Source organism: Strix aluco, chromosome 13, assembly GCF_031877795.1.
Source record: "Strix aluco isolate bStrAlu1 chromosome 13, bStrAlu1.hap1, whole genome shotgun sequence".
Lineage (NCBI taxonomy): Eukaryota > Metazoa > Chordata > Aves > Strigiformes > Strigidae > Strix > Strix aluco.
In genome coordinates, this window is record NC_133943.1 from 5,329,930 (window position 1) to 5,357,550 (window position 27,621).

General features: G+C 42.7%; 2 protein-coding genes and 1 long non-coding RNA gene across 12 annotated transcripts in view; 1 reads left to right on the top strand and 2 right to left on the bottom strand.

Annotated features, from left to right (window-relative positions):
- Positions 1 to 194: 194 nt before the first annotated feature.
- On the bottom strand, positions 195 to 8,694 carry LOC141929120 (uncharacterized). Of its 2 annotated transcripts, none has more exons than XR_012624965.1 (4): positions 8,224 to 8,694; positions 6,051 to 6,171; positions 4,234 to 4,370; positions 195 to 3,727 (listed from the first exon to the last, which is right to left on the bottom strand). It is a non-coding gene; the product is annotated as an uncharacterized LOC141929120 (long non-coding RNA). The 2 variants fall into 2 exon arrangements; XR_012624964.1 differs by having other exon boundaries at positions 7,373 to 8,694.
- A 130-nt stretch (positions 8,695 to 8,824) lies between these two features.
- HNRNPAB (heterogeneous nuclear ribonucleoprotein A/B) overlaps positions 8,825 to 27,621 on the top strand; it is a 30,655-nt gene continuing 11,858 nt past the window's right edge. For 2 of the 8 annotated variants that reach the window (XM_074838242.1, XM_074838240.1), the window contains exons 1-8: positions 8,825 to 9,014; positions 9,140 to 9,440; positions 12,551 to 12,719; positions 12,804 to 12,962; positions 13,377 to 13,508; positions 15,311 to 15,419; positions 15,513 to 15,665; positions 15,744 to 15,828. In XM_074838242.1, the coding sequence (XP_074694343.1) occupies positions 9,178 to 9,440; positions 12,551 to 12,719; positions 12,804 to 12,962; positions 13,377 to 13,508; positions 15,311 to 15,419; positions 15,513 to 15,665; positions 15,744 to 15,814 (1,056 nt within the window). In that variant the 5' untranslated portion in view covers positions 8,825 to 9,014; positions 9,140 to 9,177 and the 3' untranslated portion in view covers positions 15,815 to 15,828. Of the gene's footprint in view, positions 9,015 to 9,139; positions 9,441 to 12,550; positions 12,720 to 12,803; positions 12,963 to 13,376; positions 13,509 to 15,310; positions 15,420 to 15,512; positions 15,666 to 15,743; positions 16,409 to 27,621 lie in introns of those variants that run through there. The other 6 variants (XM_074838246.1, XM_074838244.1, XM_074838241.1 and 3 more) reach the window with 5 other exon arrangements.
- PHYKPL (5-phosphohydroxy-L-lysine phospho-lyase) lies at positions 18,469 to 27,615 on the bottom strand. Of its 2 annotated transcripts, none has more exons than XM_074838238.1 (13): positions 27,475 to 27,615; positions 25,578 to 25,696; positions 24,558 to 24,717; positions 23,882 to 23,956; positions 22,940 to 23,027; positions 22,732 to 22,848; positions 22,429 to 22,511; positions 21,898 to 22,123; positions 21,474 to 21,628; positions 20,889 to 20,978; positions 20,541 to 20,671; positions 20,061 to 20,117; positions 18,469 to 18,653 (listed from the first exon to the last, which is right to left on the bottom strand). In XM_074838238.1, exons 1-12 carry the CDS (start codon positions 27,531 to 27,533, stop codon positions 20,092 to 20,094), a joined length of 1,329 nt encoding a protein of 442 aa, XP_074694339.1. In that variant the 5' UTR covers positions 27,534 to 27,615; the 3' UTR covers positions 18,469 to 18,653; positions 20,061 to 20,091. The 2 variants fall into 2 exon arrangements, with proteins under 2 accessions (XP_074694339.1, XP_074694338.1); XM_074838237.1 differs by having other exon boundaries at positions 22,940 to 23,048.

Here is a 27,621-nt window from a genome sequence, read left to right on the forward strand (position 1 = left end):
GAGGATAAGGAAGGGAGCAGTGTGAGCTGGAGGGCAGCTATCAGAAACCTCACTTCTCTGTGACAATAAAAGCTCTCTGTTGGTTTTACCTCACACTCAGGACTGCTGAGGGAGGCATCATCTCACAGCAAACGTTCATAAACCGAGGTAATGCTATTTATTGGGGGAAAAAAAAAAAAAAAGGCCAGAAGCTCTTCTTCAGGTTATTTAAATAGCAATGTTTATTGTGGGAGCATGCACGAGGCTTCATGTTTACATCCCTGATCAACATCAGCAGGATCAGGAGCTTACAGTACACAGCCTTCTAGCACACCACATGTACTAACCTGAATCTACTGCCCTCTAATATTGTTTTTCAGCATTTTTTATTGAATTACAGTGTCCATCCAATGCTACTTAACTTTTATCACAAAAACAAACATGTAATGAGTAAGAAACAGTCACTGTTTTCCAAGTTAAACCATAATGAGGTGAGCCGTAAACAGAGCTGGGGAAGCCACGTTCCCTGGGGATATTTACCACATTTTACCACCATCATGTCAATACTCTCGCTCTCTGCAGGCTCCCGATTTCCCTGGCTCTCCAGGGCCACTCCCGCTTGGAGCGATGACAGTACAGCCATCATCCATCCAACGTGATCTTCCACGCCACAGCCCGGCCCGTGACCTGAAAGCCGAAGCGCTGGGTGCCCCGGTATCGCCTCCCCGTCTGCCCCGTTGACCCCGGGCAGGGCTGCGCATGCCGCGGGCGGCTCTCGGGGCTGAACGCCGGCCAGCTGGCCCGGCACTATCGGGGTGTGGACCGGTGAGCGGTGCTGATAACTACTGAGCTCGCTCTGCAGCCATGCTCCTCTCCTTTGGGCTTTGTCCCCTCTTATTACCGATTTCTCAAAAATTGTGGGATCCAAGGCGCTCTTAAGACCTCTGGCCTGCTGGCAAGTTCAGCTGAAACTGGCCATTGTGTTTGAGTCCTTGAGGTGACACTGACAAAGGGACAAAGAGAAAACACAGCTATATAGGCTTCAATTTGTTAATGAAATCAGACTGGAAGTAGATGCAAAGGAGAAAAGACAAAAAACCCAACACTTTAAGACCCATAGATGCTGACCCTGTGTACCCTGGTTAGCAGAGGAAATAGCAAATGTACTGCAAAAGCTGGTTTTAGTGTAAGAAAAATACACTTTGCCTTAATCTTTTTCATGAGTAATGTAAATAATATAAAAATAGAAATGAGAAGCAAAACTATGCGTTTATTTCCTTGTAGCCAGTTTGAAATACGTTTAAAAATCAAAGACTGACATTTTTATTCACATACCTTAAAAAAATAAAGGTTCCAAGCGCACAAGACTGAGTAATTCAGATACAAGCTTTCCTTCACTGACACAGGCACATGGTGTTTGTTTCTTTAACAGAAATACCTTATCCAATATTTAATTTGAAGACATTGTAAACACAGGAACTACACAGAGATAATGGATAAACATGTCTGTCTTAAAAAAAAAAAAAAAAGCCGATAGGAATAGTTCACCAGTTTTTTTAGTTTAGTTCAGAGTTAATTCAGCAAGAGTTGCTTCTTTTCAAAGTCAATGAGCACAAGTCTGACAGCCCTAGCTTAGATTTAGCAGTTCAAAGGCTTTCTCAGCCTGGATGAATACTTCAGAATTATTATTACATAAGAAATGTTGAATTTAATATCCGTGTAAAACACTGCTAACATTAATCCCTTGAATTTCTTTATTGTGTGCATTTTTTTTCCAGCTAACCAAGTTTAAAAAAAATAGTATCTTTCTGTGCATCCCTATGCACTGCAGTTTCGCTGGGAGCAGGGTGCTGTGCACTTCAACTCCCCACCACGGGCCCTCGGTCTGTGTCAGAATTTCTCCTCCTGGCTGTTTCCAGAAGCATTTCTGGAGGGTGGAGATTGTCTAATTTTAGTACCTCAGAGAATCCTCCGCTCTCCAATGAGCAGGCAGCTGCATCTGGAGCTGCAGCCAATTACCCCGGTTTCCTCCTGCTACGCTTCCCACGGTGGTTTAATAATGCAGACTTACAAATTTAAAGTGGCCCCACATCTTAAGAGAAAATAACGTTATGTGTTCCCTATCAAAGACATATCTATTCACAGTAGTAGGATCTCAAAGGTTTCTTCTAAAGCCTTGGATTCTATAAATCTGACTTGACAACCCTGTGTTAATATCATTATCTTATGTATATTACCTTTATAGTGCTTGAAATACATATTTCTGATAACTAAAAGGCTGGTCTGAAGCACTTTCCCTAAATTCTGTAGGCCAGGGATGTGACTTTAAGAAAGAAACAAGTAAAATTATGATTATCATGTAATGAACCGTTGCAGTTCTGACTCCTTCTCTGGGCATAGCTTTGCTGCTGTATCTTATCTGTTAAGCGGTTTAACAAGCCTTAGGTGTCTCACTTATTTTTAGCTGGCATGGAATACAACAACACTGGAAGATTGTGGCTGCAGGTGCATTTGCATTCTAGTAACAACAGAAAAGTAACTTTTTAAGGAAAAATATTATTTTAGAGCTTTGTACCCCAATACTGCAAGAAGGTGGAGAAACTAATGTCTTGGAGACAAAAAAAAAAAAAAAAGAAAAACAGAATGGTGAAAATCAGAGTGAAGAAAAGCTAAAGAAACAATACCAACTAGTTGCACTGATTAAAAATGAAGCTTGCACTTCTTTTAGCTTTATTTGCATTTGGACATTAAGCACAGAAACATGTATTTGCTTTAGTAGTAATTCACTAGCTATATGTTAAGCACACACACAACTTTCATCCACCACTGACTTGTTTTTGCTTCTGTCTCTTATGATAAACTGTTATACTCACTCACAGTACCAGCTTGCCTTCAGCACTTGCTTCATCCAGGCTTGCTTTTGCAGTGCAAAGTGTCTCTGACGGAAATCCTGTCATCAGGCTAACTTCCTCTCCTGCAAGCCTGCTCTTGCCTCCATTTCTGCCTTCTTAGAGCTAAACAATTCTACTTCTGCAGCTTATCTGCACGCCTGTAATCCTAGCTAGCTTTTCATTGCTGCTGACTAACCCTTGTCAAGCCTTCCTTTCTGCTTTCCTCTACTTGCTATCTCACCATTTTCTTCTTAGAAGATAAAATTAACAAAATATACTCTTGATGCTTCCCCTTTCTACAAGTCTCTAAGTGGCAATAACAAAAATCTTATCTACGTGTCTTCTGTAACTCCATCACTTGCCCTATTAACCTCACCCTATTTAATTTCCTGATCTTTCTCACATCCACTCTTTCATTTGTTCACAGCTTTAGTCATTCAGTCTGCTCTGACCCCCCAGCACCCACACAGAGATGCTTGTCTCTTTTACATTAAAAAACAAAACCGCCTTTGGTAGAAGTGCTACTTGTGATCTCACTTTTACAAGTCTCCCAATCGCATCTCTTGTCCTGTTCTACCCTAAATCCCCTGCAAAGTTGGTTTTGCTTCCTCTTATCCTCTGAAAGCTTCTCAGCCCATCTTAAACCAACCCCTGCTTTGGCCTTCAGTCACGTTTAGCGTAGCTAGCCAGTTGTCCTAACTTAGCTTTTGCAATTATTCTCACCTCTCGCTGCTTCTCCAGCCGCTGTTTCGGCTGCGCTTGCCGGTACCTGGCGGTTCTTTCCTTTCTCTGCAAAGGCAGTGGCGAGCGCTGGTCTCGACTCTCCTCCGCTCCCTTCCAGCTCACAGCTCAGCACCCTAATGGGCACACACAGATGGGATTACCCCTCATTACTGTCTCCTTTCAAACTTCAGGTGTCTCCATTGTAATTTAAAGTTCTGGTAATGAGTGTGTGTTAGGCAAACTGCCTGAAAACCAACCGCTTTTCTGCCGAGTTATTTTACAGCCAACAGTGCAATGGAGTGGGTGGAACCTTACAGCCAGGAACGTGGGCTTGGGCTCAGATTGGTGTAAACTGCTGTGGAGATGTCAACCAAGACACGATCTCTGGTATTTACGGATATGGCTGGGAATCTTGCTCAAGCTCTCCTCACCTCAATTATTGTTGACATCCTTTTCTCTGGCCTCAACACATAAAAATAATCCGCTTCCATTCAGGAAGCTCCGCAACACCATTTTTTTAGTTCATCAGTTTAACTATATTAGCTCTCCACATCTCTCCAAAGAGAGTCTCCTCTATCACCCACAAACCAGTTACTCTTCAATTGCAAGCCCATTCACACACTGATCTGGTGCTGCGTACCTTTTGTTTGACACTGAAAGGGTATCATCTCCTGTTTCCTGCCAGCCCGTACAACTCACTTCCACCACGGCCCTTTCAAATAAAGACCTTCCCGCTTTATCCCAAGGCGTTGCTCGGGATGAGCTCCTGTCGAACACCTGTAGAGGTTGGCATTGACAATTTATTTTCTATAAAGTCCCTCCTCATTTGTATATAAACATTGTGTATAGGTACTGCAGATAGATATAAGGCTTTTACGCAGCCTTTTGGAGCAGAAACACTTGCACGCGTTTGCTCTTTCATTGTTCTACATAATGTTTAACATAATACTGGCTTGGATTATCCCTGAGGCCACTAAGCTCAGAGATAAGTATTCAGTGTGATACTATCCACAATGAATAAATGAATGTATGAATAAACCAATAAAATCTTTTATTTGGCACATTACAAGAGGCAATCAGTTAAATCAGGCTTTTTTTTTTTTTTAAGTTATATTGTCAATGCTTCCTTAAATGCAATTTCTCTTCATCTTAATTCCATGTAGCATAAGGCATCCTTTTTGTCATTCTTGAGCACTTACTTTCAGATGTACCATTAAAATCAATGGGATTACTTGCATAGTTATTATTAAATTTATTCATTTATACTGTGCCTAAAGACTAAATCTGGCAGAAGCTTCCTATAGCATGGTATTTTGTATATAGTAGGCAGCCTGTGACCTGAGACACTTACAATCAATTTAGACGAGACATAGAATGAGGGAAGGGGATAAATTACATCAACAGTTTTAAGGCAGTGAATGATATGTTGGTTCTCTTTTTTTTGTTGTTTTTTTTGAGAAGAGGGGAACTAGAAAAATCAACACAATGGAAATAACAAGGAAATAGGATAAAGAAGGAAGGGAAGGAGGCAATGAAGACAGGTATGGCACAACAGCAAGTTTGATAGAACAACAGAATTAGGCTCGAGGTCCTAAAGTCCATACACAAGTAAAAGTCAGTTAAGTTTCAGTCAACACCATGAATAATCATAGTAATTACAGGATTTTAAAAAATTGCAAACAGAATTACAGTTTTTTTCTCAGCAGTAAACGTGTCATAAGAACTACCACCCAAGAAGGCATGTGTGTATTTTTCTTTGATTAACCCCAGGCTTTGAGTGGGAAGTGAAATGGAGGACCAAAACCCAAGTCACAATCCAGAGGAATTCTTTAAAATTACCCCTGCCATGATGGGGCCTGGTGAGAAAAATGATGATCATAACAACCCATATTCTCAAGTTTCTCAGTCTTCGATGTCTAGATATGTAAAGAGTGACTTAGTCATGCCAGTGCCAGTTTTCAAACCAGGATGCTTAGTCAGTCTACAACCACGTGGTTATCCTGCTGTTGGATACGGGACACACAGGGCATCAAACAGCGATTAAAGTGGGGCAACTGGGAACCACAGAGAGTTGGGAACTGCCAAGATGAGAGATTGAGGTGGAGCTGACCAGGAGAAAAGGGCAGTTGGAAAAGAGTACAGCTTCAAAGAAAGCATTGTTAAGCAGGAAAAGGGTAACAAAAGTTAAGCAGGGAAAAGGTGCCAAAGTACCAGTGCAAGGGCTTAGGAAAGGAAAGACAAGACAGGTTCGGCAAAGCAAGAAAAGAGAACTGGAAAAGAAAAGAAAGAAAAGGGAAACATATGGAGAAGTCCAAATGAAACGACATTCAAGTCCTTAGCAAGGCTTGATGAAATACAAAGGAGCTGTTTGGGGCAGTGAATCTTGCAAGGAAATTAAGTAATAAATATATCATCAAAAGCATTCAGGTTACATTCATCAGCTGAGCCTAAACTTACGTGACAGACTCATATAAACTGCTGCCAAGTTCAGTTTACTCCCAGGTGCTGGTCTATAAACTTGTAACTTCAGCACAGCTGTCTTTCTGCAGTCAGCTGCCACAGCTTCATGCATAAAAACCTGCAAAAAGAAGGTGGACAGGGCATAAGGGCGGCAGCATTTACCACTTCAGCTATCCCAGTTAGAGCAACCTGCAAGTATCAGTTTGGCCTTAGTCTCTCGTAGTAACTTAAGCAAATATGTATTTTCCAACTGAAGCAGGCTAACAGCACGGTATAAATGAAAGCAGCCAGCTGACAGACAGTGGCTTAGTTGTTTTTAATCACAAACCATATCTTTTTAGTACAGACCTGATTGATAGGTTTATAATCTAAGCCAAAGCTGCCTAAAAAAAATCTCAAGAAGTTCTTTTGCTAGATGTGGGGTAAGTTCCTCTGAGATGGTATAAATTAGGATAAAGAATATTTTATGAAAAATTTCTTTGCTTCTAACATTTTATTTAAAGTTCAATATAAAAAAAAACAATTTAAAAATAGATTCTCATAAAGATGAGTATCTTTATCAGATAATGTATGCAACCTGTCCTGCAGACATGACAATTTTCAAGTGTCCTGCTTGGGTACTCTTTGTACTGTCTTTACTAGACCTGACCTCATATAACATTGTTTCACAAACTTTAGCCTGAAGAGCTGGTTGCAGAGCTTGTCCATAGCATACCCTACTGTCAGCAGACTAAGTTGAGATAAACATCTCTAAAGATAAAAATTCTGAGCTATTGTGGCTTGGGCTGGAAGTGTGGCAGAATACTTACAAATTAATATCCTGCACGGGTAGAGCACCTGGCTGACAAATCACACATATTACACTGTGCTCGTGTGTTCTTGAAATTACTCACAGTGGGCACATTTTTAGATCGCTTCAATACTTTTCCATTTGTAAGCAGTGAAAATGTGAGGGGCAGGGGGAGGTTTACAAAAGTAAATAGCCACTGTGGCTGAGGATTTAAAATCCAGAAATTTTAAGAAAATCACTTGCAATTCCTGTAACAAATATGATGCAGTCTTGCTGCACGTGCACACGGGTATCAAAGCAGAAAGCTCAGCTTGGACCAGTTGAAGTGGTGCTTGTGGCAAGTACAACAAGCACCAAAGCAAGGCAGAGGCTTGAAATTCCTGGCTGTAACGAGGAGCTATTTTTCATACAATCTCCCAATACTACACACACTTTTTTTTTTCCTCCTCTTCCCCTTTAGAGGTCTGTCTTACAGAACGTTTTTATTGGGGGTAAAAGAAAAAAAAAAAAAGGCTTATCAGGCTCTTACCCTCAACATACCACATTGATTTTATGGTGTGTTCATCTTCAATGCTTTGCTTGTTGTACTGCTACAAAGCTTACAAAGCCAAAACCTAATGTCTCCTGTTTTACCAAGTTTCTACTTGAGAAAATGAATCCTGCAGAGGATAAGTGCTCTAAAAGCAGTTCACTGAAGGACAGCCTGGATCCTAGACCAGATTACTTAACAACAAAATGTATCACCATAATTTGTTTTTATTCACAAGTAGCTATGTGCACTCTTTCTGAATTGTAATAGCAGATGAAAATATGCAAGTTGAGCCAGAGAAGATATTTGACAAAGGGTGGAGCAAGCAAGGAATAAGGTATGCATTCATTACTACAGAAAGTTAGGTAATAATTGTTACTTTTTGCCCACAAGCAAAGGGCTTTTTTTTTTTTCTTTTTAAGATGTGGCACTAAGCTTTGGCTGTCTATCCACAAGCCAAACTCTGTCCCTTTGATGCAGACATATGGGATATTAGGAATGGCATACTGTACAAGAATTTGAAGTATGATTACAAGGAACAGTTGTCTTCTGCACTTTTCACACACAACTTTGTCAACATGGTTGATATATCCTCAGGCAAAAGGAATTAAGGCCTAGGCACATGCTCAGGGCTCCTGCTCCCAGTTATGTAATATCCAAATCTTAGTTTCCATTAAAAACAACAAATTCTGGCCCTCTCGGTTGCAAAACCAGCAGAGCTGGAAACATTCAGTAAACCTCTCGTACTGGAGTAACTGACTCAGTGTACATACCACACCTTAAGTTAAGCCACTGCAACACTGTTAAGTAAATACTGCGCTCAAGTCACAGACTGGTTTCCGTAACTTTACCGTGCGGGACCCGAGGGCCTGGGCTACCACAGCAGGACTCTGGCGGGGCGGGCCTGCCCGGGGCGGCGGGAAGGGCTCTTCGCCGCGCTTCGGGTCCCGCCGCGCCTGAACAACGGAAGAGCGTTAGGAGGGCGCCGACCCTGACTACCTCGCCCGGGCCCTGCGCCCTCAGGGGTTGGGTTTCCTCCCTGTCACGCCTGTGATTTTCCTGAAGCGCCTCGCCAGGACGATGAGGCGGCCGCCGGAGCGGACCCTTCCCCGCCCGCCACACGGGGGACAAGGCGCCGGATCCGCGGGGCCCCGAAGGCGGGCGGTGCTCCCCGGGCGCCCCGCACCTCCCGGGCTGCCCTGGCGCTAACGGCCCCGCGGCCGCCCCCCTCCCCCCGAGCGGGCGGGCCGGGGAAGAGCCGCCCTCAGCGCTGAGGCGAGCGGCGCGAGGCCTCCGCGCGCCTCGCCTTCCCTCCCAGCCCCGTCCCGCGGGCCGCCATTCGCCTCACCCCGCCCAGCCCCCCGCGGCAGCACCAACAGGAAGCGCGGAACGGCGTAAATGACAGGCAGCGGTGGCCAACGAGGAAGCGTCTTATTGCCGTGTGGCTGAGGCTCCGGCGGTATAAAGGCGGCCACGCGTTAAGGCTCCGGGCCGGAGAGTACGTGTCTCAGGGGGAGGAGAAGGTGGCGGCGGGGCCGGTGCGGAGCAGCCGAGCGCCGCGGGGAGGGGTGTCAGCTCCAGCGCGTGGGGGATTTTAATCCGATTCCGGCCGGCCCGGATTTTATTGGGAGCGGGTTTTAAAGTGAGTATGAGCGGGATGGCGACGGCGGAAAAGGGGGGAGGGGCGGGACCGGACCGGATCAGACCGGCCCGGCGGGGGGGGGGAGCCGCCTCGCCTGACCCGCGGGCCGCGCTCGTCTCTTGCAGGCGTCTGTCGTCCCTCTCGCCTCAGCGGACGGGGCAGCATGTCCGAAGCGGAGCAGCAGTTGGCGGCCGCCGCCGGCGCCACCCAGAACGGGCACGAAGCGGCCGAGAGCGCCGGAGAGCAGCAGGCCGAAACCGGCGGGGCTCCGGCGGCGGCGGGCGCAGCGGCGGCGGTGGCGACGGCGGGAACAGCGGCGGCGGCGGCGGGAGCCGGACCGGCGGCGGGAACAGCGGGGACAGCCGCCAGCCAGAATGGAGCCGAAGGCGACCAGATCAACGCCAGCAAGAACGAGGAGGACGCGGGGTAAGCGCCGCGCCTCTCTCGGCGGGCTGAGGCGGGAGCAGGCCGCGGGCCCCCCCCACACCCCCGGGCGCCATGTGCGGCGGCGGAGCCCGGCCTCTAGGCCCCGGCGCGGCCCTTCGGCGGGAGCGGAAGCGAGGCGGGAGGCTGGCGCGCTCCGCCGCCCTGGGCTCCGCTCCGCCCGGCGGGGGAGGGCGGCGGGCGGCCCCGCTGCGGAGGGATCGGGCGGGCGGTGAGCCGGCGGCCCTGCAGCACCAGCGCTTCCTTTGTTCTGGAGCTGCCTTTTGTTGGCGCCATGTGGTGGCTGGGGGAGGGGCGGGGAGCGGGTTTGTTGCCGTCTCACGCTGTAAAATGGAAGGGGATTTACCTCGGCTCGCTTCGCAGCCCGCGTTTCCCTCATCCTTTCCCTTTTTAACGAAAGGAGAGGAAGGAAGAAGTTGCTTTCTATCGGGGGGTGGGCTGGTGCAAACTTTCTGGGGGTTGCATGACCGATCGCCACCGGCGTCGGTGTAAATGCGAACATGTTTTGTGTAACGCGTATAAAATAATCCCGGCTTTGGGAGCTAGTCGGGGTAAGCTAAGTATTTTTGGAGGGAGTAAAGGAAAAACAGCACGATTGAGGCGATGTGCGGTGCGTTTAAACTAGCAAGAGCGGTTTTGGTGTACTTCTTTGCAGCATTGTCAGAAAACGGCTTATCTCTTGCGAGTGATTTCTGGAGGAGTCGGTGTAGTTTCGCTGTATTTTGGTAGTGGCATCCTTGTATAGAAGGGAGTCATTTATTACCATAGTTGGTCTGTTTATGAATATACATGCCTGACTTGAAAATTACCTTCCTGTTTCTCGAGTGGGTCTTTGTGATTCAAGCTACCCCGTGTATTTAATTGGAACTCTCTTTGTTATCCCTGAGCCAGAGGGTCGTTTCCCTCGGGTTGAACAGAGGGCTGAAGCCACAGCAGCCTAACAGATTTTGGCTTTAAGGGAAGGAGTAAGAGTTTCACAGGTTTCCTATAAGCTAGGGCTGGATGTACCTTTTGCAGACACTAGAAGGATTGAGAACCAGGCCTTTTAGATATGTGCGATTTTTCTTTTTACTTTTTTAGTATTCTGCCCTGAAATGTGGGTGATACTCTTTCCCTTTCTTGGATAAGAGGTGACAAGTTTCAGCCCCAAATCTGTGTGAAATGAAACTTCGAAGAAAAGCAGTTATTTAGAAGGATTGACCTATGTGGAAAATTGAGCTCTGTGCTAAAACGAGAGCTGTCCAAGGCAGAGTTCAGGGTGCTGACATTAGAGGATTTTGTTAAGAGTTGAAACATGCTTTGATTTAGCTGCACAAATACACTCAGGAGGGAGGAAAAAAAAGACTACATGTTAAAGAGTGCAATTGTCCAGTTTTTGTGGCCTCTGAAGGCAAAGCCAAACACTAGGAATTTGGTCTTAATTTCAAAGGACCTATATTGTGTTTTTTAAACATATGTAAGTATCAATCACTCCAAAACAAAGGGCTGTAAATTACAAAGTGTAATATCTGTGGCTGTGGTAAGAGGTGAATTTAGCATGTGGCAATATCTGTGTGCGTCCCACAGCCCCATCCCAATGGCATAAAGCAGCTAAAGCTGCCTCCAGACAAATTCCTGTCATCTGCCAATCATTGAATCTCTCTTGATCATTCTGTAAGTGCAGACAATGATGGCAGGGTATGCTATGGGAAACCACTGTTGGTCTGTACAGATTATAGCAGTCATGCTTGGTCAGTAAGCTGTTGTGATGAGAAGGAAACCATCAAGTTACCTTTCCTTCACCTCATATTGAAAGGCTTAGTAAACTTTGTAAGGCCTTTTCTGTAAGGCTCTGTTGTAATGGCTGCAAGAAGCACACAGACTTTACTTGGACTCTGTGTCACGCTGCACTTGTCAGTTAAGAGTGCACAGCTTGATCTCCTGAAAAAATAAGGGTTTAGCCTGCAGAGGATATAGTTTCATCCAGTTTAAGGGGAAAAAAAAATACTATAGCACCTACAGTTTCTTTTTCCTCACATTACCTTTTGAACATAAATGGATACTGGTTTTAGCAAAAAAGCCAAAGTTACACAAACACCAAAAGCCAATTTTACTTAAACATAGTCTAGTTTCCAAAGTGCTGCTAGCTTTAGTGCAAAATCTAGGTTGCCTTTAAACAGAGTAATGACAACTTAAACTGCTTTAGTCTATAGTTAGATAAAAAGTCTCAAATGCTTTTAAAAGCTTCGTTTGTTACCTTGGAAACTCTGAAAATAGAAAATACAGCCATGTTATTAATGTTTTCATTTGAAGTGAGGCATTTGAAAACTGCCTTACTGACATCATCTAAGTTTTGTTAGCTTCACTTCTGCATTGTGCTTCACTAGTATTTAGTTCTTTGAGATGCTTCAGAGGATATTTTGTGTGGGAAAGTGGGCAGGGAAGTACTGTATTGGCCTTTCATGAGAGTAAAGACCAATAGTGGAGATACTCCTGTAGTACTGATGAAGATAGAACTAGATTCAGTAACTAAGCAGGAAGAAGTGCACAACGTAGTAATGAAGGCAGGTCCAAAGTCCCATCTGTTGTATGTGACTGTTCTTGGAGGTCATAGATACCTGGTTTAAATTTTGCAGATTGTTCTTAGGACTAAAATTTTTGTAGCCATTTGTCCAGATCCTAAAAGAGCTCAAGTGTTTTGCTTTTGTTGCCTGATTCTATCCTGAATGCTTTCAAAGCAGCAGGAATGATGCTAGGTTCTTTTGAAAATGGAGCTGACAGTACTTGATATAATCGATACTGTTTTGTCGCAAATAACAGAATACTGCTGAAAGAATGTAGGAAATATTTTAGGCAGTTTTTACTGTTTCTTATAGCCTGTAATAAACTTCAGGGTGCCTTGTGTCATTCCCTAAAAAAGGGGGGAAACCTACCCTTGTACACTCCTATAGTATCACTAGCTTTTCACAAGATGCAAAAGTGTGTAACTTTGAACAGTTGGTCTTGTTTCTGACAATGCTGCTGGGGTGTGTACCACTGTGAGCATCTTGCTGCATGTGCTTTTCTGTAGTATTTCCTGAATCTAAATAGCTTTTATCTCTTTGAAATTTCAGGAAGATGTTTGTTGGTGGCCTCAGCTGGGATACCAGCAAAAAAGACTTGAAAGATTACTTCACCAAATTTGGTGAGGTAACTGACTGTACGATAAAGATGGACCCCAACACAGGAAGATCCAGAGGCTTTGGATTTATTCTCTTCAAAGAACCTGGGAGTGTTGAAAAGGTGAATTTAAGCTTCATATTTCAGATGCTTAACTTCCAGGGGAAACTTTTCTGCTTGAGTTAATCATATCAAACTATGTTTCAGGTTCTGGAACAGAAAGAACACAGGCTAGATGGACGACTAATTGACCCCAAGAAGGCCATGGCAATGAAAAAGGATCCAGTGAAGAAAATATTTGTTGGTGGACTAAACCCAGAAGCCACAGAAGAGAAAATCAGGGAATACTTCGGAGAGTTTGGGGAGGTGTGTAATATTACCTTAGTAAACATTGAAACATAGTCTCCAGTTGCTGTTTAGTTTACTAATAATTTTCAAGTTGCAAATTAAATTGACTTCAGATGGGTCAAGCCTTCTGTAACTGATCCAGAGGTTTCCCATCTTGAGAGCAAGAAAGGAACATACTGCATTAGATGCTTCCATTGCTAGTTAGATATCCTTGCCTTTAACTCAAACCTTTTTGACTTATGTTAAAATTATTTTTAGGAGTTGTAAAACTGAAACCTCTGTTCTGAAATCCAATGTTAGTACAGGAAGAACATTGCAACTTTGGTGTTGCATAATATACATAGATAGGAAACTTAAAAGTTTCACTGTCCCAAATGCTATGCGATTAACTGATCTCCTAAAATACAAGTCTTTTCAATTTAATGTCTTCAGATTGAAGCAATCGAACTTCCAATGGATCCGAAGACCAACAAAAGGAGGGGGTTTGTGTTCATCACTTTCAAGGAAGAAGATCCGGTGAAGAAGGTTTTGGAGAAGAAATTCCACAACGTCAGTGGAAGCAAGGTAGAAACTCTGACTTGTAAATTTTTGTCCAAGTTCTTTAGCATAATACCACTGCATCTACAATCTGAAAAGGATTTTGTAGACCTCTGATCTCAAGGTACCAAAGTTACAATGAGGACAGCTTGCAGTTTACCATGGGCGTGTTTTACCATAAGTTCAGTCACAGAGGCTACCAAGGGTCTTTGCCAATACTTGTGGCTTTAATACTTGCTATATTCTAGGGGCTTTTTCATGTACAGTATATAATTGCATTCATTAAATGCACATGGTAAAACTGGCTTATTTATGGATTGGTCTAGCAATATAAGCCATTTCATCAGATATATAACTATTTTCAGCATAGAGCACTTGCATAAATTCAAGGCTTACAGGTGCTACCTTTGTAAGCAGCTGGCTGAGCCTGGCTCTGCTGATGTGGGGGCAGCTTCTGGTGTCTCCTCTCAGAAGCCTCCCCTGCAGTCCCCCCGCTACCAAGACCTTGTCAGGTATAAACCCAAGACAAGGATCCACAGAGTAAACATATGCTTGTGGCAACTTGTACCTGGTCAGCTGAACTACTGTAAAAGTGGTGTGAGATGCCCTGAACAGCTGACTGCTCATCTGTGGGAGTAGCTAATAAATAAAGGCTCATGTGTTAAGCTAATGAGAAGAGGACTGGAGGCAAATGATGTGTGCTGGCTGGAGGTTACCCTCTTCCCTTGCTCTGTGGCCAGTGCTGACTGTATGCTCACTTCAAAGCCCTATTAGATCTGGTCATATTGAGTGACACAGTTTTTGTCTGCACTGAGTTTAAGACTGGTCTTGACACAGCACAGAATAAACTTTGGCAAACCTAATGTGCTGGTAGTTGTCAACACACTGTAGTTATTACCAGTAAAGCTTGTTTTCAGGAGAGAGGAACACTTACATGCCAAGGGAGCTGAGAAATCATACCTGTATCTCATAACTATGGCTTGTTTTTATGTCATAGTGATAATAAAAAGAGCAGGTTACCTTAAAGCTCCTGTGGTGAAGAATTCCAAGCCAGGCTTGCTCAGGTGCTGCTGTCACAGGGAGTTGTTCTTTCACAGCAGCAGTAGCTTTTGTCTCAGACAGTGCACAGATTCAGGAACTAGGAAAGCTGGCTGACAGCTTGAACTGTAGCTTGGGAACCTGTCTTGGAAATGTCCATTCTGGTTGTTCTTAGCTGTTGCTAGTATTTGATAAGTGATGATTTCAAGCGTTGGTAGGTGCACTGTACAGTCCAACACAGATGGGGTGTACGAAGGCTGCCAGGAAAACTTGTTGTGGTGCATTTCTCAGATGCTTGTTCATCCAGTGCAGCTCAGGTGAAGTGGTCCCATAGCAACAGCCTCCTCTTGGAGGTTGTGCCAGGACCAAGGGCAGCCTTGGGGCTCCTACAGGAGCGGTGGCTATGCTGAGGTGGCCTCAGCACCTCTTCCATGGGCGAGTTGATGGTAGAGAATAAGGCAGTATGAAAATACTCAGAAAGCAGTGGCCTGCTTTGAATGGCCAGTAATGACTAACCTTTGTCTTCCATGGGGAAGTTGGTGGTAGGGAGTAGGTGGTCTAAAATACTCAGCAGTGGCCTGCTTTGAATGTCTGACAGTGACTTACCTTTGTCCAGGTGGCACAATAAATCAGATGCTTCTGGATATGCACTAGTCCTGCTCACGTGCCAGGGAGCAGAGCACGGATACCTCCTTTGCCTCTAGAGTAACCTCTGGCTTTTCTAGGTGGTTAGGCTGGGTGCTGCTGCTATAAGACAGTATACACACGCTTCCTTCTTTTTTTATTTTCAGTGCGAGATTAAGGTAGCACAGCCAAAAGAAGTATACCAGCAGCAACAGTTCAGTAGTGGTGGAGGAAGAGGTAGCTATGGAGGAAGAGGCAGAGGTGGAAGAGGCGGCGGTAAGTACTACACGCACTACTTTAGTATGGACACATTCTAAATAAGTTGTGTGTACTAAAATGGGATTTTGTGGATGGTTTTCCCTTCTATAGCTCAAAGTCAAAATTGGAATCAAGGTTATGGCAATTACTGGAACCAGGGTTATGGGAATCAAGGATACGGCTATCAGCAAGGTTATGGTGGCTATGGAGGCTATGATTATTCAGGATATGGGTATTATGGATATGGACCAGGCTATGATTACAGTAAGTAAAGAGAACTGTATTGGGTATAAGCAAGCGTAACTAATTAGCAGTTTAATGCATTTGTTCTCTTGTTCATAGGTCAAGGCAGTGCAAATTATGGGAAGACACCAAGACGTGGTGGTCATCAGAATAACTACAAGCCATATTGATCAAACTTATTCAGGTATGCAGTGGCATGGTCTCTTTTGGAAAATGACTGCATAGGTTTTGTATACAATGCTGTAGATGGATATTTCAGTTCTGTACCAAATTTAACTTTACAATAAATTTCTATGGCCTGTTAAATGTGCATCTTACTTGGAAGAGCTCCCTGGAAATGTTTTACATGTTTAATACTTACAGATAACTAGTTGTCTAGACAGTGTGGTGTGTAAATTTCAGCCTTGCTGAAGATATTAATTAATGATTTTATTAATAGGTTAAACTGAAACTGATTTTGAGGGTCTGCTTAAAGCTGCAGCTCTGCATCTAGGGACTGCCTCTTGGAGTTAACTATGGACTCTGCATTACTCCAGTTGTACAGAATGAGATGCATCTTAGGGAACCAGTGTCACTTTCCACCTTTTTATTTTGTATTGTTTTTGTGTCATACATTTCCTGTAATGGAAGTGTTAATTTTACTGTACTTTTTGGTACCTTTTTGGAATCTAATGTATTGTAAGGTATTTTACATGTGTTCTGATTCACCATGACATGGATATTGAAGCTATCCTAGCTTTTGAAATAAAAAAGGCGTAATCTAGTGTCTTGTGCCATTCTTCAGCTTATGTATTAGTAAAACGCCAGTATACTGTTCCCAGAACTTAGTTAATGGCAGTACCTTGATAGATGAAGAGTTGTGCTTAAATGTTTTTAATCTTAAAACTAGAAGGCTGTATTGGTAGTTGTGCTCACTTGCAGTTAAGTGGCAGCTAAAAACTGCAGTCACTTCTGCCTGGAGGTTATGGAAGAGAACGCAGGTGGAAAGCCCCAGCTGTTGTGGAGGCTGTGCTGGTGGTTGGTGTTCTAGAGGAGCACAGAGGCTCAGCGTAACTGTGTCGGTGTCTGCATTGTAGGGCTCTGCTAGGAGGAGCTGGAGGTTTCAGGTACAGCTTGGGAGTCTAGACAGTGCTGCAGGAGGAAGCTAAGAGGTGTGCAAGCAGCTAGCTGCCCTTCCTTCATGTTTTACTGCCTTGAGTCTGAGACTTTTCTACAAGTTCTTAATAGTATGTCACGCCTGCCTTGCAAGGCAGGTTAGACAGGCATTAAATTACCAATGCAAAGTCTGAATTATTGCAGCCTTTTTGTGTATCATAAAAGGCTAAAACAACTTCTGCTAAAGTTGTGGGTGGAAAAACAACAAAACATCTCTCTCTAGAGATGAGTGACCAGCTAGAAATACACTCCCCTTTTTGGACTAGTTTACCACTATATTAAGGCAGTAACTACCATGTGATTTGCCTGTCTTGCTGCAGCACAGTCCCAGTCTTAGATGTATAAATAAGTAGCAAGTGCTGCTGCACAAAGTAAACTTCTAATTTTTGTTGCAGTAATCAATTCTATTTTTACTTTCCTTTTAAAGCTAAAATATGACAATTTTTTTCTTGTAATAAATTCTATTTGAACAAATGAACCAGAAGTGGAACAAAACCAAGTAACTAAGACAAGACATAAACAGATGTTACTAGTGACCTTTTCAGTTTTTTTAACAAGGAATGCAGCTATTCCTGCAGGGACTATATTATGCTGCTCCCTGCTGGCTGTCCTTGAAAAGAAAAACTTCTGTAAAATCCGAAGTCTATAAGACTCTCTGGGGTTAAGTGGAACTCCTGAGTATATAAAAAAGATGAATCGGATTTTAAATCTGATAGTTGACATGACAGCTTTACAGCTGGAGAATGTATACTAATGCCCTACTTGCAAATAAAAAAAATTGCAGACCACTGAAACAAATGAGCACAGTATTTAAAACTACTACTGTCTCAGGATTTAAAATTGACATGCTTTTACTCTTGCATACTTGTACTTGTTTTCTTACGAAATAAGCGGTAGTGGAATATTTCTCTAGCAAACAGTTTGCCTTCCAGCAGGGAATTTGCATAGTATCAGGATCATACTGCTGCAGTACTTCTGGTTGGTGTATTAGCAATGGTTTGTCAGCTGGCTGTTCCTTTGGGGTTTTTTTAGAAGTAGGTTCTTGGGTAATGCTTCCTCGACAGGTGATGTGGCCTTAAGCAGAAATTGAGGATACTGGTAATTAAATGCAGAGCTGGCTTTTCCTTTCTTCTTTGCATGAAAAGTCTGTGATACAAAGAACTTATAATTGCCTGGTGAAAGTGAGGGCTTGTACACAAGGTTGTTGCTTATGGCTGTAATGTACTCTTAATTTACTAATCCTACTTGGATATTTCTTGAGGACAGAATATTTTGTAAGAACTGGTTTGGGAGCCATGGCCTCAGCTGTCTGTTTCTCATGCATATGATGTTATGAATTTGGGACTGAAGGTTTTGACTTAATCTGGTCACTGAGACAGTTTGTTGACTATAGGACTGCTAGGGACCTTGTTATGAAACTGGCTGCTGAGAGTGGTCGGAGGAGCCTGGGCAGGACTGGGTGTACTGGTAGCTAGAATGGTGCTTGCATTAGTAGCAGCAGATTTAAAAAAAAAAAAAGATAACCCATTGGCTCATCTTAATTTGCAAAAGTCAATCTTGAAAGAGCATGAATTTAGAAAATGTAGTTTATAGTAGCTACTAGAAATATATTCCTTTATAATCAGTTTTAGATATGCTGTTTTAAATAAAAGCCAATTCCACACTCTGCCAGAGTTGAAACAAGCTCTTGTAAAATTTATTTCTCCTAAAGCTTTTACTAATAACAAGATAACCGAAAGTAAGAAAATCAAGGGTAACTTATCTGGTCTAAGACATGCTAGGATGAAGATTAAATGTGCATTATTATAGTAGAATAATGTTTCTTAGTAGTAGATCTTGAACATTGTTTGAAACCTATGGAAAGAAAATAATGTTACTTTTTTTGTGAAAGCATCATTAAAAGCAATCTACTTCACTGCCTCATTTTCGCTTACATTATATGTAAGTGTCATACTAGTACTGTGCTTAGTAAGAGGCTTTTTGCATTCTTGATTTTCTGTAGAAAATAAAGGCATTTTTCTTGCTTAGTTGAGATTGCAGACAAGCACATTAAGTCATTAGGTCTCTAAGTTAAACTGGCACTGTTGAGTAATCTTTCTGTTCTCAAGAATAAGTAGTACAAACAGCTGTATGTCTTTCCATTAACTTGCTAAATAAAATATTAACACATTTTTCTTGTGCCTGCTATACTAATATTGCACTGAACTAAAAGCACATTTCTCCTTAGCTCAGAGCCATAGTGCTGTGAATCCACTATGGTGGTTGAGGCCACCAATGATTACATCGATTACAGTAGGTACATTCCTGTCCAGGTACCTAGAGTTTTACTGGGTACTTGGTTTATAAACACTTGGTTGTCTTTTAGTCAGAGTAGGTTGAAGAAGTGTACTAAGTGTACCAAAAGGTGCTGTCACTGAGGTGTTAACTGTTAAGTGTACACTGTGCTCATGAGTGTGTGGCAAAATGAGTTGGAGCTAGGATGCTCTCTGTAAGCGAGGCACAGAGGGACCTCAACAGATACTAACGTTTACAAGGCTTGGAAGAATTAACAGGACTCAGTCTTACTGATGCCCACAAACTTCTGAGTATAGGGATAAATTGATGCTTAAACATAACAGCCATGAGCCTGAAATGATCCTACAGAGTAGTAGTCCAAAATGCTCAAGAGAACAGAGGTCATTACTATTTAAAAGTCAGATATTAAGTAAAATGGGAGCTTTAGTAGTAAAAGTATTGTTTATAGCCCTTCATAAAGCTGTTGGTGTAAGTGGAGGTTCCCGGATTGTGGCATGCAGAATGTACAGTGCTGCTGCCCTTAAGGGCAGTTGAGGCAACAGCCAGAACAGCTTCTGTCTAGAGACTTAAGGCACTGAGCAGCTAGCATAAAAACTATGTTTTTGTCTTGATGTGCATGTCATTTGCATGCCAAGGGTTAAACTTGGTCACTCTTAAAGCTTCCCAGCCAAGCATAGTATGCTCTAGTGGTAGGCATTTCTGGGATGTGTTGGACCTAGCTTGCAAACAAATGAATACATACAGTGTTACTACAAGTGTCAGGCTCTGATAGAAGGTAGTTTGGAATGCCAGATGTACACAAGTCTGGCCCATGCTTCTAGATTGCCAGAAATTCCTGCAAACTAACTTCAAGTAAAAGCATCTCTGAGGAAGTGTGGTCCTGCTCTCCTGCCAGTGACAATGCTTGTGAAGTTATGTTTAGGAACCTTGGCTTTTAAATAGTAAAGGGTGACTATAGATACATACCTGCTCAGGTAGAACAAGTGGGTGTTCTCTTTTAGTTCAGACATTCTTTTTCCATATCTGGAGAGAGAACAAGCAACAATTTAGCAAACTTGTGACTTTGAGACAAGTTTTTGCACTAACTTGGTTAATGCTGAGCATGCAGAAGTTGTAGAAAAAGCAAAGTGGCAAATGCACACAGGTTATGGCATTTAAGAATGAAGCTTGGACAGCTTTTACCAGTTGCCATTGATCAGATCAGTAAACACTTATTGTTAACACAAGGCATATGCATTTGTGCAGTAAATAGTTTTGTTAGAGAACTTTAAAACAGAATAATTTAGAAGTGAAGGTGCAACTTGCATTGACAAAGACTAATTTTGTTATATGTTCAGCATCCACCATCTTGGCTTTGTTTTTGCACTTCTAAAAAAACCAGACTCAGCACTGACTTTAAGGCAGGCCAACAGCAACCCTCTATAAGGTAGTTTTGATCTGTACTACCTGTTAGTAGTTTGTCAATAGTGTCCACAACAAATTTTGCATCCTCCATACTGAAGCACATTGGGGGCTTGAATTTAAGCACATTTCTTCCTGGCCCGTCTGTACTCAGTAGAATATATTCTTCCTTAAGTCTGGAAAGAGAATAACAAAGAATTATGTTCATCTTTGCAAGCAGTTAGAAAAACTTATATGCATCAGCATGCAGGCTGTCCAGACAATGCCTTTCTGCACTCACTGGTTTCTTTTTCTGCCAGTTGGCTGTATTTTAACAACTACCGAGTGGCAAGGTTACCCTGTAATTGTGTGCTTGCCTCACACATTGAGGAACTACGTGATTGTCCCTTGTACCTTGTTACTAGATGCTCTGCTTCTGCTGTGGCTGGAGTCCTTTCTGCTTGATCCTTGATTAAGTCTACTCCAATGAATAAGCCAGAACCCCTTTAAAAGAAATAAAAATAGTCAATCTGTGTCGGAGGAAGGAACTGCAAGTGAACTAAAAAATGGAGAAAGGTTTTTGTGAGACCAAACCTTTACTGTATGAGAATTAACTGATGTTTGGCTAGTGATAGAAAAGGTATTGCTGTTTTCAAGAAATGTAGTAATACAGTACAGACTCTTATCTGCTCAGAATGGCAGCACAGGACATGATGTTAAACATATTTTCCATCCAGCTCTTTAATTCTGTTCTTTGCACACTTGAAGTAAGAGTTCAAACAGGAAAGTGAATTCTTTCAGCAACTAATAAATCAATAAAGCAGCACTGGCCTAGAGTGGCAAAGTATATCATACTTCTGATAAGATCAAGTTTGTTTTAATCTAATGTACAGCAGCCTCTTAATTTTTGCTGAAAACACAGATTTAATGAATTTCTTAAAACTACCTCAGTTTGAACCAAAGAAAAAGCAGCTAGAAATGTAAACAAGGCACTGATACCTGACATCACCAATGATGGGATGCTTGATTTTCTGCTCCTTAAATAGCTTCATCAAGAAGTTGCCTACTTCTGTGGCATGAGCCTGAAGGTGTTCCTTCTCAATCACATCTAACACAGCTAACCCAATCGCACATGAAACAGGGTTTCCTCCAAACTGAGCTCAGGAAAGGAACATGCATAGCCATAGAAAGGGAAGAAAGATGCAATTGTGTCACTTGAAAGTGTAGCCTCAGTGATATAATGAGCATACTGTCATTTTCAGGAGATGGAGCCAGTAAATAGAATGTTATATACTGGAAAGATACAAACAATATAAACAGTACCTGTGTGAGTCATAAAGATTAATAAAAACACTGCATGATGATCTAATCTTAATACTTAGACTGCCGTAGAGATGGAGAGTTTGGGCAACTTTTTACTTACTGTATTAAAATATTCTACTCCTGTGGCTCCAAACGCTTCTGCAATTTCTTTTGTTGTTGCTACACAGGCAATAGGGTGCCCATTTCCTATTGGTTTTCCCATAGTGACAATATCAGGTATAAAATCTTCTCCCTGGAGCTGGAATGCCCAAAAGTGCTTGCCAACCCTGCCAAAGCCAACTTGAATTTCGTCAGCAATAAATACACCTCCTGCCTTGTGTACATGCCTGTAACATAACAGATTTGATTATCTCTTAAGAGGAAACAGAAGTTAATACTTAAATGTTTAAGAACATGCAGAAAGCATTACTTTGCAAACTTTGAGGAAAGAAACTTGTCTAGGCGTATATTCTACATCATGTGTTTAAAAGCAGGTTTTTGCCATGCAAAGTTTACATTCTAACATGAAGGGACAGGCCATTTCCTGCCTATCAAGCTATATGCTACAGCAGGCAGAGAAGTTCTCTATCATCTATATTTAGCAAGTATGTTAAACTTACTTGAAAAGTTAAAATAATGAATGACCACTTACTCTGCAACCTTCTGAAAATAGCCTGCTGGTGGAATGATTTGACCACCCACGCTCGGCAGAGATTCAACAAAAAATGCAGCAATCTGAAACATATGTAGCATGTAATGTTTGAACACAATACAGAAGGTTGTGGAAATTGTGTTAACAATTAGCAAGCTCTTTGTCATTAGATGCTTCTTGCATAATTATGTGATCTTTTCTTTTTGACAAGCCCCTACAGCTTAGCTCAGTAATCCTGAACAACACTTGACAGCTGTGCTCATTTTTAAGGCAAGACAAATGGTTAAGGAAATTGCTTTTTACCTTTCTGCCTCTCTTATGTGCTTGTTCAATAATATTTTTCACTTCATTAGCATAGGCTGTTACTGAATCTTCATGGTCTTCTCTATAAAGTCCTCTGTATGTGTCTGGAACAGGAGCCTATGCAAAGGAACAGTATCCTATATTCAGTATATTGTAAATAAGAATTAATAAATGAATTTAGTTGATAGTTATAGGCTGAAGTACATACCACGTGGACCCATTCCTTTTGTCCTTCTAGATTTCTGAATTTATATGGGCTTATGTCAATCAAGGATGTCAGATGTCCATGGTAAGCACTTAAAAAACAATTAGCAGAACTAAACAGTAATTACCTCAGTATCAAGAGTTCTTTAGGGTTAGCATTACTGATAGCTAAAGAGTAGCTAGGCTCTGCCACCTGGTGGGAATACAGCACTTAATCTGAGAACAGCTCTGCAATTTCTATCAATAAACTCAGTACTATTTGCATTTTTTTGCGTATCTGAACATAGGGGATGCAGGAGGACAGTGCTCCTTGTTGCTAGTTTTCATGGTCACAACCAGTGACTAGAACCACAGCAGTGTAAGTCCTGAGCTGTATGACAACACTGCAGAACAACTGGAAGGGACATGTCTGACCTACTTCTGAATATCCTCCAGTGATGGAGTTTCCAGTCTCCCTGGGCATCCTGTTCTAATATTTGACCCCCTTCATGGTAAAAGAGTTCTTCCGTGTGTCTCATGAGAATTTCCTCAGGTTTTAACTTCATGTCTGTTGTCTCTTTCCTGTTACCATACATCTTCAGGCCTGGCTCCATCTTTCCTGCTCCTTGCCACTAGACAGTTGCAGTAGGATCCCCCTCTAGCTGTCTATTACAGGCGAACAAATCCAATTTTCTTAACCTCTCAAGCCTGTGGCGCTCTACCCACTGTGACAGGCCGCTGCTGGCCTCCTCCCAGTATATCACCAGCTGTCCTGTATTGGAGAGCCCAACCTGGACACGCTTCTCTGGGCTCGTCTCACAAATACTGAACCAGGGAAAAATTACTTCCTTCAACCTCCTAGTCTTTCTGTTGTGTTCCTACTACAAAAGGTTTTCAGAAACGCTCTGACCACAGACCAAAACTGAGCCTTGTACCCCGCAGGAGATAAAATAGCCAGTATACTTACTGGTCTAAAACGATAACGTCCTCATGTTTTGTGTACTGTCGTGCCAATCTCAGGGCAAGATCGTTCGCTTCAGATCTACAATTGAAAAACTCAGTAAGTGTTTCATAGTGGATGTCTTGAGTTTTTGAAATTCTAACATCCCTTGCAATGCTGTTTGTGTCTGCAAAGGACAGAACTTTGTAATCAGCACTTGTTAGGTAGGACTGTTCACCAGAACAGAATCCATCTGAAAAAGCTGGAGTACAAAAACTACTTTGGAAACAAGTTTGCCTGGGATACGCCCCACCCCTGCAGAAATATGCATTTTTATATTTAATTTTGATAACAGAAGTAATTCCCAGTTCAGAAGACAAGTCAGACCAGAAATAAATACAGTAAATATTTACATTAATGTTTTGTAGTCCAAGGCCTGACAAATAAAGCCCTTCTTAAATAAAGCACCAGTTTAGTTTCCTGGTAGTTTGCTAAATGTGAACTTCTGTGTCACTGAAGTTCTAAAAAGAATCAGTTTCTTGAAAAACAAAAAACCACAGTTTCTTGAAAAACAAAAACCCCAAACCATGTTTTTTGTCAATATTTAGTCATCCACACCAGATCATGCAATTGGCTGTTGATCAGAAAGTATTATACTTGTGTGTGAAAACAGCATCCGTTCTAGTATACCTGACTGACTTACCCAGAATTCAAAAAATAAAAGGTGCATAACTTCTCAGGTAGTGTTTTTGAAAGTCTCTCTGCATAATCAACCAAGTTGTCATGAAGATAACGAGAATTTGTATTTAACAATTGGTTTTGCTCGTGGGCTGCTTTTACTATATCGGGGTGACAATGTCCAACTGCAAGAGAGGGTGGAGAGTGGTTTGAGAGTTCTTCCATATTACCCGTGGTGTTCATTCACATACTAACGTAAGGCTTAAATTTCTCTTAATAGTACAGAGATATTATCACTGATGATTGTATTTCATCAGTGGAGCATTAATGACATTGTCAGCAGAAGACAATGTCAGTACACCTTGTAACCTTCCTCTAAGAACTTTCTTTCCTTTCAAAAAGTTTGAAGTTGCCTGCTACTGTACTTTAAGGTTTGTAGTTAATACTGGAAATATTGACATGCTAGAACAAATAGTGTCTAATTTGACATTTGGATTTAGATGCTTACATAATTGAGGGGTTTGAGAATGTGCAGGTAGGCTTTATCATCAAAGAGTTATTAGCCCTGCTAGCGTGTTTGTGACAGCACTGACCAGGTAGAGAGATTTCAAATACTGTAAGAAAGCAGCTACTTCGTAATACACAATTAATTAGGGCACCACACCGAGCAGTGGTCATGTGACTGTAAAAGCAGCAGTAATATTTACAAACACAACAAAATATCAAGCCATTTCTTAGTTTCAGTTAGGTGCTTTACTTGAAGCTTTCATGGAAAAAAAAAAAAAACCTGTAAATTTTAAACAAGTATGTTTTTAGGAAGACAGAACAGGAAACAAGTCTGGAAAGCACACTGACACAGAGAAATTAAAACGTGAACTGTAATTTCCTAAACTGTAGACTCCAGAAAGAAGCCTATATAATTTTCCTATATAATTTTCCAATTAAACAACCCCTCCCCCAACACAATGCAACAGTGGTAAAAGTACTGATTGTTCCTTGTTCTGCTAGAAAAACATGGTATCAAATAACACAACTTTTAACTTACCATGAGCAACATTGTTTATGCAGTCAAGGTATTGTCTTCCATTCTCATCATACATATACTGGCCTTTAGCCTTTATGATCTTCACCGGATCATTAGAAAAAAACAGCTTGCAAGAAGAGCTGTGGCAAGCATCAGAAAGCACAATTAATCTTAGTGAATTCTAAAAGTCACACAGTTTATTCTGCTGGTAATATTTTCGGTTTGGTAGGTTAATCAAAAGAAAGACATTTCCCCAGTTTGCAGGCACATGCTGTCATCCTCCTCCTGGCCCCTAAAACAAAGCTTGGGAAGAGGAACAGGCCTTGTGCCCTAAATCGGGTCAAGTTTTGTTAAATTTTGTTTTGAAATGTCTTCACTAGGAAGCTAGCCACAGCACAGAGATAGGATTTACCTCTGTAGTTTCATCCAGTCTTAACCATGGTTCCTTACTCTCTCCGCCGTCTTCCCTTTGTGTTTTGAAATCCTCTTTGTGATAGTTTTTATTATATTCTTGCCATTCTTGCTAAGGTCCTGATTTTCCAGGTAGTATGGTGCGGGTGGTTGTTACATCTGTATAAAGCTTCACTAACTTCAGCTGAAGCCTTAAGTGATTTTATAAGGCTGAGTCTACTTAAATGCATTTGTTTTGTTTCACTTTTTACTTGTTTAGCAATTTATTTAAAACTGAAACACATGTCTGCCTAAGTGGGAGTTGCAGAGATTTGACTCTCAAGGGCAATACCAAACTTTCATGCTTCATTTAGTAAAAGATTGCTTATACAAAAATAAAATAATTTGATCATAAATACAAAATCATTGTCAAAGGAATGATAAAAGACAATGGTAACATGAGAAACTGCTTCACTATCCCTCCCCTGCAGAAATCCTGGGCTTCTGTGTGAGCTAGCAGTAGAATGATAAAACAGTTGGGTTTTTTGTAAGCTTATCTGGACTGTTGAACAGATACTAGGAGAGCAGTTGTGCAGGGGCTGGGTCTTTGTTCCCAGTGGCAGGGAATTACAAAAACATTAAATACAGGGAATGGTATTCTTCAGGTGTGTGTAACAGGCAAAATACTAATTCCAGCATTTACTTTAGCCCAACTTCTAGATTCATAAAACATATGAACATTAAAGTAGCCTTATTTTTTAATAAATACAAGGCACAATACTGAAAGCATTCCCACAGTGAACTGTAACCGTTCAGCTGCCGTTCCTGGTAGCAGCCTACGGAACTAAGAATTTTTTAGGTCAGGTGAAGCAACACAACTAACTGAAAGTTTGGAACTGAGTCTTGTACTTAATTCTGTTAAACTGGGCAGACATATGTTGTTCATTCTGTCACGTTTTTGGTGCAATAAAAAGTTTTCTGAAAGACAGGCTCTAGGCCAGCCAGAACCTCTGCCTAGCCGCCATCCCCCGGCAGCCCCGCTCCGAGCCTCCCGCCGTTCTGCAGGTGGGTTTAGTTCAGCTCCACGTCGAGCTCTCGGCTGGGCTGCCAGGAAATGCTTTCTAAGCAGTTTAAAGTTTAAACAGCCACGCTAGATAGCGTACGGCTTTTACACTTCAGTTTCGTAACCCTCCCTCCTTAAGAAAGGCGAGTTCCTCTGAGTGACACCAGTAAAACCAGCCGTTGTTGCCCGCGAACCGCACCGACTGTCCCCGCGGCCTTGCCGGTTCAAACCCCCGGTTCTGGCCAGGCGGGAGCGGGGCTGCTGCAGCCCCGGCCGCGGTGTCGGTGTCCGAGGGGCCGGGCTCGGAGCCGCCGACCCAGGGGGACGCGAGGTCCCGCCCCGCCCGGGGCCTACGGCCCTGCAGCCCCCTCGGGCGGGGCGGCGGCCGCGCTCTCCCGGCCCGAGGGGCGGCGGCGGCTCTTCCCCCCCCCCCGCCCCCCGTTATCGCTCCCCCTTCCCGCTTACCCGATCAGCTGCCGCCGCAGCTCCAGGGTCTCCAGCCGGGAGCGCCGCGCCGGCCTCATGGCCGCTCTCGCCGCCTCGGAAGGGCCCGGGGAGGAGCCGCCTCCCTCGGAGGGCGGCCCGGGCCGGGCCGGGGAGGGGCCTGCGGCG

Coding starts and splice junctions, on each gene's coding strand:
- PHYKPL (XM_074838237.1), bottom strand. CDS start 27,533: ATGAGGCCGGCGCGGCGCTCCCGGCTGGAGACCCTGGAGCTGCGGCGG. Junction 20,979..21,473: donor CCCATCATTGGTGATGTCAG/GTATCAGTGCCT, acceptor TTTCTTTTAAAG/GGGTTCTGGCTTATTCATTG. Junction 20,118..20,540: donor TATTGACAAACTACTAACAG/GTAGTACAGATC, acceptor TTCTCTCTCCAG/ATATGGAAAAAGAATGTCTG.